Here is a 10,245-nt window from a genome sequence, read left to right on the forward strand (position 1 = left end):
CAGTGCCAAAACAAGTTTTTTCTAGCATGGAATATCTTGTTTCTGGATCCGATAGTGTTCTGCTGACGTAGTAGATTGGTGTCTGAACATTCTTGCGATCTGTCAGAAGGACGGCCCCAATAGCAATGTCTGAAGCTGATAGGTATAACGTCAAAGGTTCTCCCGCGTGAGGTGCGCTTAACATTGGGAGTTCCATCAAACATTTTTTAACCTCCAAGAAAGCTTGTTCCGCTTCCGCGGTCCATTTAATTGTGCTTTCTTTAGACAATTCCTTAGAGTTGAGATGAAAGGATGAGACTTGGCTGCATGATTTGCTAAAAAACAATTCAAGGCCACCAGTCGGCCATTGAGTGTCTGAACTTCCTTGAGGGATGATGGAGAAGGCATGCGGGCTATAGCTTGAACTTTGTCTGGGTTAGCTTTGAAGCCCGCGTCCATGACAATCACTCCCAGAAACTTTCCTTCTTCCATTCCAGATGAGCACTTGGCCGGATTCAGCTTCATGTTAATACCTTTCAAGGTTTCAAACGTCTCTTCAATATCTCTTAAGATCTGGTCTTCCTCAACACTTTTTATTACGAGATCATCCATATACACTTCTAAATTCCGGCCAATTTGATCTTTGAACGCTATGTCCATTAATCGTTGATATGTGGCTCCCGCATTCTTTAGTCCGAAAGGCATCATTTTGTAGCAAAAGGTGCATTGATCAGTGCGAAATGCTGTTTTGTCCCCATCGCCCGCTGCCATGCTGATCTGATGGTAGCCTTTGTAGGCATCCAGGAAGCATTTGAATTTGAATGGTGCCACAGCATCAACCTTGAGATCTATTTCGGGTAAGGGATAACAATCTTTGGGACATGCTTTATTTAGATCTTTGAAATCGATACACATCCGCCATGACCCATTGCTTTTGGGAAAAATAACTGGATTAGCAACCCAGGTTTGGTAACGAATTGGGCGGATGATTCCAGCTTGTAAGAGATCCTGGACTTGCTCATTCATTACTTTTGTTTGTTCCGGACCCATCTTACGTTGTTTCTGAACGATTGGCGTAAACAACGGGTTTACCCTTAATTTGTGTTCCGCAATGTTCCTCGGGTCACCGGTCATATCCACGGGTTGCCATGCGAAAACATCAATATTCTTTGATAATAACTGTTTCAAGAAGGTTCGTACTATCTCGGAAATAGCAGGTCCTATTGTTACAGTTTGATCAGGAAATTTTTTGTTCAAAACCCATTTCTCTGGTTCAGTCTTCACAGTTTGTTTTGGAATCTTGCTAGGTTTTGAGCTCTCGGTTGCAAAGCAGTGCCGATTAACATGAATTATTGCTATGCCAGTGCAAGTTGGAACTCCTACTGCACCGTGTGCTGTGGACGGATAAGCATTGAAGTCACCAATCGCTTCTCGTCCAAGAATAATGTCATGTTTTGATGTTGCTGGGAAAACCAGAAATTCGACCTCCTCGGACCTAGAATGAATTCCGTCGCTTAGGGTGACTGGGAATGAAATTACCCCTCGCGGATGCATTATCTCCCCTACGAACCCCGATACTGGAGCGTGGATGGGTTTTAGTCTTTCCTTATCTTCTTCGTCAAGTTGTTCAAAACATTGTTCATACATAATGTCCGAAGTACTACCAGTATCGAAGAAGACGTACTGGGAACGGTAGTGTTCGAATTGGGCAGTGATGATCAAGGGGTTTTTGTTATTTGGGCCTCCCTTGATTCGAGGAAATATCACTGGCTCATTCTTCCATTCCTCATCATCAGACTCTTTCCTCTTTTTCCCTGTATCGTATCCGCCTTGTATCATATGGACGTTTAAATCTCTGACTTGCTTTTTACTCGGACCCTGGATATCCCGTGTGGGAGCTTTACCATTGTCAGGTTTCCCACCTTTTACCAAGTGTCCAAGTTTTCCAGACTTTACAGCCGCTTCAATTTCATTTTTTAATGTTCTGCATTCATTCGTATTATGACCAACGTAATCATGATACGAACAACGCTTTTTCGGGTCAAGGAATAACCTTCTTGTCAGTGGCTGGTGTTTTCTAAAATTCACATTCTCCGTGGTGAGAATTTCGGCGGGAGTCTTTGAAAGAGGAGTCCAATTATTGGGACCTCGATTCGAGGGTCCCGCTTTGTTCTTGTTGCGTATGAGGGATCGTGCATCAAATGGTTTTGGTGCTTCCGTACTTGGCTGAAGTCTTGACCAGATAGGGCCTTTTGCCTGTCTATTTTGTCTCGGAGTTTGAAATTCGACTTTAAATTTTTTCTTTGAGTTACCACTTCTCAATGTTTTCTCAGTGTTCGCATATACCTTTGCTGTAGTCATGAGATCGTCCCACTCTTTTGGCATTCCATCTCTGCCAGTAAGTGTGCGGACTAAATCATCACATTTGACGTTTTTGCGGAAGGCACCACGAAGCATGTCTTTACTAATTCCACCGATGTTCAGGCTCTCATCGTTGAACCTGGTGATAAAATCTTCTATAGACTCGTTATCGCGCCGAACGACATCTAAAATTTCTGATTGGTCCCGCGTATGTTTCTTCTGCTGACTGAATTGCTGAGAAAATTTTTTCACCAAATCGTCCCAGCTAGAAATTTCACCGTCAGGTAACTTTTCAAACCACTCTCTTGCTGCCCCTGTTAGTGTCAATGCGAACATGTGACACCAATAGGGAAGCGTCCAACCACTAACACCACCTACCGCCACAAAGTTCTGGAGATGATCGCTTGGATCAGTCATACCATTGTATTTACCTACCGATGTAGGTATTTTAGCATTAACAGGGAAGGGTGCTGTGGCAATGCTCGCTATGAATTTTGATTTTTCGGCGAAAGCCGCGGGGCAGTATGGTTTGGTAAAGTCTCGTTCAGCATTTCTATGGTACTCGGTGTGGCGGACTATGTCTTGCAGACGACTGTTCTCGCCTGTGAGCTCATCCTACTATCCCCGGTATACATACTGTAATCTCCCAGGTGATAAGATGAATCGTAACTATCAAACTCGTCCAAATAGGATGGTATCTGCATGTCTATGCGAGGACGAGGGCGTAGCCTCGGTAATTCGCCAAACTCTGGCTCCGCCTGTTGGCTGTAACGAATCTGAATTCCTCTCACTATTGGTGGAGGAGAAGGAGATCCCCTAGGAGATTCCTCATAATCCATAGTGCGAGCTTGAAGTCGTTCATTAGGCTTTTTTCGCTTGTATTCAGCCTTCAAACTTTGTTGTTGCACGTGGAGCCACTCTTCAGGAGTTAATGCTCCTCTGGATCTAGAATTACGTTGATGAGATCTCGCTATGTCAGAATCGCCTGAATCATTTTCCAAATCCAATTTTGGCCGTTTCCGGCGAGTCTCTTCCGTAATTCGTTTTTGACCCAAATTAGAATCTTCCGGTGCTAAGGCACGTCCCATGTTTGTGGGAGTGGGATCGGTTGGTGCTGTAACATTTTCTAGGGTAAAACCCCCAGGTGTTACCTCAGTGATTCGTGACCCCGGAGCAGTGATACGCTCAAGAGCACAGCCACCCGGAGTTGTGTTACGTGTAAAAACACTAAGACTCGGAGGTGCTTCTGTGTTAGTTACACGCGAATTGGGTGCAGAAGTTCCCGTCGGCCCTTCAGGAAGTTTACTCATATCAAACGAACCAAAAAACCAACAGAGACAAAATTATGCAGTTCTAACACCAACACGGATGGCACTAATGAAGAAACACGGATCCGATCCCCGAGTATGGGTCCTGGATCCAATGAGTCCATAGGGTAAGATACGATAATTGCAACCAAGATATGAGTACAACTTCCCAAAGTCCAATGACCGGAACCTGCAAAACAGACACCGTGAGTCTCATTACAGGAAGGACAAGAGGGGGGGTCTTCCTGTAACCACCCTCCGGCTTGAGAATCAGTAACTTTCGTTAATGGAGAAAGTACTGAAGTAAACAGACTAAGTATAGTCAGAATGCAAGTGAGTGAATGAATACCTCATACCGTTTGACAAGGTATTTATAGCCGAAGGATGTAGGAAGGTGATTGGGCCAGCTGTCCTCTTCTAGAGGATCTTCAATAACCGCCTGGACGCGTGTCCTTTTATGATAGGTTGAGCTATACGTCCCATGTGCATAGGTATAACAACCCGGACACGTGTTTCCCAATGATATGACGGGTCGCACCCTGACCATGTGCACGGTTATAACAACCTGGTCATGTGTCCTTTGTTCATTAGCTGGTAGGTCACGTATTCCTCACGTAACAATCGTGGATATTCTTCTAGAAGGTAATTGGTTGGTGACAGCTGTTCCGCTGGCAATTCCTCTCGATCGTTTGGGCGGACTGATGTCCTATCCTGCGGACGACTTTCGAGGGTGGGAGGGTGGTTCCGCGCGTGACATGAGGACATTCCTCCTCTATCGTGATATGCGGGTGATCCGTATGCTCCGCGGGTGGCTTATTAGAGGTTCTTCTGTGACCCGCGGGTGATACTTAAGGGTATTTGAGTCTTTTTGGTACCCTACCTCTATAGACATCTTGCTGTGTTGTCTACATATTCCACAATGATAAGTATTTTTTTTTTCCTTTAAAGTCCATTTCATATTTCATACATGCATGGCCTCATCTTCTTTTAACATGTCCTCTTCATCTCCAATTCCTTTTATTCTAACATGTCATCCGTATCATATTATTATTTGCATCCGCAAATTGAGACGTTACGCTAATCCTAATTTTGAATCAATTTTGATATTGTAATATAATGCATGATAAAAGGAAGATGGAAGCTTGATGGAAACCATAATAACCCTTGGCTAAAAGTATGAAAAAACAAGTCTTAGAAATTTTCTTTCACGCTATTTCTTCAAATATGCTATACAACGAGTAGCCAGATTTAATCTGCAGATGGTGAAGAAACATAAAAAAAGCCCTGAAAATATGAAAGAAACAATTTTTAAAACTTTCTTATAATAAAAAGAATTTGACAGAATCGAATTTACGATTGAATCCACAACTTGCAACAAGAATTTCAAACACTGAAACATGCAATTCGCCTTGAAGAATCAATCCAAAGCTGCAATTAATTTAATCGAATCGTTAATTAATTTTGAGACCTGCAGTTGAACTTAATAAATTAAATCCTGTGATTGAACGTGAAGAGTAGATCACGACCTGGAGAATCGAAACATGCAATTTAAAGTGAAGAATGGATATTGTCGAATGGATTGACTCGAGTGGTTCAAGCGTGAAGAATCGCTTGAACTGATTTGGAAACCTACATGTGAAAGAGGCATTTTTTTTTAATTTAGAAAAAAAGAAAATAAAAAAAAACCTAGTTTGGTACATACTTTTATAATAACCTATTTTGATAAATAATCAACCCCCCTGGTAAAAACTCTCATTTTGCTTGAATATTTACTTTTAGTATTACAAATTATATATTTTTGAATTTTATGTGTTATAATATATACGTACAATTGTCAAACAATAAAGCTTAAAATATTCAAGCACAAATGTCTGATAACATTTTATTGAGTGGTATATATAAGCCTAAACTTTCATGCTCAAATTCTTCGTTTCAGGGTATTTTAAACGGGCACAAACATTTCATGTCTAATTCTATTACCAATCTAAATCACCATGTAATACTGATTAACTGAGTGACAGTCAAACTTGATGTTTTTTTAAAAAAAAAATGGGTTCATGTTTGGGTTCAAAACATTCAACCTGTCAAAACAACAACCCGACACAATGGACGCATTGATTTCTAGTACTTCCCTATAAATCACATTATCCAATTTCCAATTAATCAAACAAATTAACATACACTATACTGACGCATCCATCACACTAAACATATATAGAATTCAAATTAAACATTTAAAAAATAACTGAAACAATACTATTGCATCACTCTCTGTTAATGTAGGAAACAAACGAATCAGCCTCCTTACGACATTCACCACCCTCTGAAACCGATCTCCTTACGGCCTCCGCCAATTCAACCGCCTTCTTCCGCACCCTCTCCCCTTCACTAGAGTCAATTAGCCTCCTAATAACATCTTCCACCACCAACGACGACACCAAGTCGTCCCTATGTTCCCAATCACTCACAACCAGCCCAACTCTAAGAACATCAGTGATCAAAAACGCGTTACGTGGCTGATCAGAATGCATGGGCCAAGTGGCTATTGGCACACCTGCTAATATACTCTCCATAGTCGAGTTCCATCCACAATGACTCATAAACCCACCAGTTCCAACATGTTCTAAAATCTCCACTTGCGGGGCCCACCCCCGCACCACCAGCCCACGCCCTTCCACCCGTTCTTCGAATCCCACCGGCAAATCCGACATTTTAGCCTCATCTCCCGAAACATCACCCATGTCCGATGAACGTACCACCCAAATAAACCGTTGTTGGCTTCTCTCTAGCCCTGCAGCCAGCTCTTTAAACTGTCGGTCGCTAAAGGTGGTGGTCGTCCCAAAAGACACATAAATGACCGAATTCGGAGGCTGCAAGTCCAGCCACTGCAAACAGTTGTGACGGTTTCCTAAAACCGTCACAACTAATTTGTCAGCAAGGCTGAACGGCCCCATTGCCCAAATTTTCTTTTTATCGTTAAATTCTTCCCTCTCTAAATATTTAATATATTCACCTTCAATAACTCTTGACGAATCAAATAACTCCCCGACGTGAAAACCGACATGCGGGTACTGAAAAATCATAAACTCTGTAAACTCGGGCGACAAAGTTCCATCTTCGGACGGCAGCAGGTTTAGCACATCCGGGTCCATTGGGAACGGCCTGCCCTTTAACTCCCATTTCCTCCAGAAGGCGTCGCATGCAGAGAGGGGATTAAAGATGTAAGTCTCGGCGTTGGGTATCGTTTTCACGTCTTGGACAGTGTACGACATGAGAACGTCATGAATAACAGCAACTCTTCGGGCGGTGGTGGATATAGAAGCTACGAGATCAGCGATCGGGTGGCGGAGATGGATGGTTGATTCGAAAGCGGGTTGTAAGTGGGTCGGGAAGCGGTTAGAAGGGTTAGGAGGTGGTGAGGTGAATGTAGGAGTCGGGAGTTGATGGAAATTAATATTATTATTATTAGGGAGTGCGGCATTGGAGTATTGGTGGAGGCGGGAACGGAGTTGGTGGAGGTGAGTGGTGGTGGTGATGAAGTGGACAGGGATGTTGTAGGCGGAGATGAGGCGGGAGAGGTGGAGGAGCTGGTTCAGATGGCCGTGGGCGACGAAGGGAATCATGACGACTACGACATCGGCCGGCGGCTGGTTGCTCATGTTTTGTAATATTGTTGAGTGGTGACTGGTGAGTGCAGTAGGGCTGACTGGTGACTGCTGAAACCTTTATATTGTATTCGTGTGTCATGGTTATGTGATTATTTGTTATTTTTAGAAAAAAAAGTTGACTTTTAATATTGTTTTTAGTTGATTATTTTTCTTATTATATGACTTCATTAGTACTCATGTTTTAATTAAACAATTGCAAACTGTCATGTCTCTTTTAATAGATCCATATATTAGAGCATTAAAACAATAAACTCATATGGTCATACAAACCATCATATCATCATCACACTATATTTCAAACTTATCTCAAAAACATTATTTTTTTTCACAACAAATCTTTACAACCAGAAAAAAGTTTGGCTGATAAATCTCAACTATTATCTTTTGGTTGTCTTCGGTCCAAACTAATGAATTGGCTGATAAATGATCCCACATTTTATCATATTTGTTCTCAATGGTCTACGACTAACAGAATTCTAACGTCATTAGTTGCAGACTTGCAAGTCGCCAGAAAAAAGTTTTTTCCGAAATATTAATATTTTGTTTTCAAAAAATTCAACATTTTCGTCTCGAACATCTTTGTAACCTTGGATCGCACCTTTAGAAACCTTTTTTTCTAGTAAAAGCCCCAATTATTGAGGTCGCTGGAACCTAGATCCATCGTCAGAATATGTTGATGGTGCTCAAGTGGTGGTGGTTGGTTGGTGGTGTCAACCGGTGGTGGTGGCGATGTTAAATGTTGAGTTTTCCGGCAAAAAAATGTGACTTTTAATGCCAAAAGCGTTTTTTATGCGACCCACAAGTAATGACGTTAGGATTATATTAGTCGCGAGCCATTGAGAACAAATGAGTTAAAGGATGAGACCTTCGGCAACCAATTCATTAGTTAGGATCGACAACAACCAAATATGATAGTTGAGATTAATAAAAACTAATATACCTATTTTATGTTAGTCGCCGTTTAATCCATTCAATCCTTTTCTTTCAAATATATTTAAGTATTAAGGTTTTTTAAAAGTATTTTCTTATTCTTTTTCGAATATTATTTAAAGATTAATTAAAGAACTACTAACCTAGAAGATGGAAGTGCTTTGGTAAATCTTTAATGACTCTGAGTTTTTCTCAACATTCACATGTAGCTTTTATTGAATAAAGCAGTTATTTTGGTATTGTAAACTATACCAATTGTATCATAAAGAAACGAACACCAAACAGTTACGTAACATGGGGATCCCTTCTAATTATGTTATAATTTAATGAGAAACATAAAATTCACTAAATAATACCATTTATTAAAATAAATATATGAATTATAAATTAAGTTACAATGTCTTTTTGCACTTGAATGTTTAACTAACAACGATGTGAATTGAATTTTGGTATTTATATTAAAACATATATGATATACGCCTTTAACTCTTATTTTTTACTAGTTTAATTTTATCTGATAACTTTTGTTCATAAACTTAAAAAAAGACAAAAACTTATTAAAACTAAATATGTGATTGTGATTATTATTTTTTTTCTTCACGTTCGGGTAAAAGTTTTATTAAAAATCTAGTTATGTTATAAATAAAACGGGTTTTTAATATCATAAACTCTGCCGACTGTTAGAACCGTACCAGTACCGTGACAAACTAAACCAATACCGTTAAAACACTTTATTTGATAACTTTTGTTTGATAATTTTCAAAAAAATATATATGCGATTGTGATTAATGTTAATAATGTAAACCATAGTTATTGTCGGTACTGTAATGATACCATAACAAACCTAAGAAATATTGCGATTGAACAACAATGTAACACAAGGGATCCTACCCCTCCTATAACAATTAGAATTAGAGGAGAATAAAATGTGACATGAAACACACTTAATAAATGTTCATTAATATATCATCATTTTTCAAAAATATAATTAAAATAAATTAAATGCTACATGAAGTACATTTAATAAATGTTCATTAATATATCATATGGTTTAATGAACATTTATAATTAAGTACATGAAATGCATTAAATAAATGTTTATAACAGATAAACTATTTATATATTAAAATAAAATTGAATTGCATATTATCTTAATTACAATGTCGCTTTGCTATTGAATGCATAACTAACAATGAGAATTAAATGTTGCATATTATATATATATATATATATATATATAGAAAAGAGTTCAAATAAAAAACAATTGTTATGTGAGAAGTGTGAGAAGACTTTGAAAATGAGGAAAACCACCTAAATAGGACACTATACCATGTAAACAAGAAACTATACAACTTTTATAAACTACCAATCTCAATCACTAGATCCAAGATCTAAGGGTCTACATCTATTCTTATGCCTCTCACAAACTATGGTTTTTTACGATAACCATACCCTATAATCATACCCAATATATATAGGGTATGATTATCGTAAAAAACAATAGTTTGTGAGAGGCATAAGAATAGATGTAGACCCTTAGATCTTGGATCTAGTGGTTGAGATTGGTAGTTTCTAAAAGTTGTATAGTTTCTTATTTACGTGGTATAGTGTCCTATTTAGGTGGTTTACCTTTATTTTAAAGTCTTCTCACACTTCTTACAAAACAATTGTTTTTTATTTGAACCCTTTTCTATATATAAAAGGGTTAAAATAAAAAGACATAGTTTTGTAGGAAAAATAAGATTAACATAAAATTTAGAGTTAGGAAACTATGTAGCCTAAAACCTAGATCTTAGGAAACTATTTGGTAGTTTAAAAACTACCAATCTCAACTACTATATCATGGATTCAAGGGCTTAGATTTATTTTTACTCTTTTTAGGAAACTATTTTTTTTTATTATAACTCACCCCTATATATATATATATATATTTGTGTATTGTATTTGTACGTGCAGTAGTGTTGTATTGTATGCAAACAATATAAAAGAAAGCCGATTTA

The 10,245-nt window shown here is 38.8% G+C and overlaps 1 protein-coding gene across 1 annotated transcript; it reads right to left on the reverse strand.

Annotated features, from left to right (window-relative positions):
• Positions 1-5,894: 5,894 nt before the first annotated feature.
• On the reverse strand, positions 5,895-7,341 carry LOC143564139 (zeatin O-xylosyltransferase-like). The gene has a single exon (XM_077051505.1). The coding sequence runs from the start codon at positions 7,304-7,306 to the stop codon at positions 5,912-5,914; it is 1,395 nt and encodes a 464-aa protein (XP_076907620.1). The 5' UTR covers positions 7,307-7,341; the 3' UTR covers positions 5,895-5,911.
• Positions 7,342-10,245: the final 2,904 nt, after the last annotated feature.

This window comes from Bidens hawaiensis, unplaced genomic scaffold (assembly GCF_021521415.1).
Source record: "Bidens hawaiensis isolate Kalapana, Puna unplaced genomic scaffold, B.hawaiensis_p1.1 tig00021821_1, whole genome shotgun sequence".
NCBI lineage: Eukaryota > Viridiplantae > Streptophyta > Magnoliopsida > Asterales > Asteraceae > Bidens > Bidens hawaiensis.

Bases quoted from the DNA above. Each gene is read 5' to 3' on its own strand.
- LOC143564139 (XM_077051505.1), bottom strand. From the start codon at position 7,306: ATGAGCAACCAGCCGCCGGCCGATGTCGTAGTCGTCATGATTCCCTTC.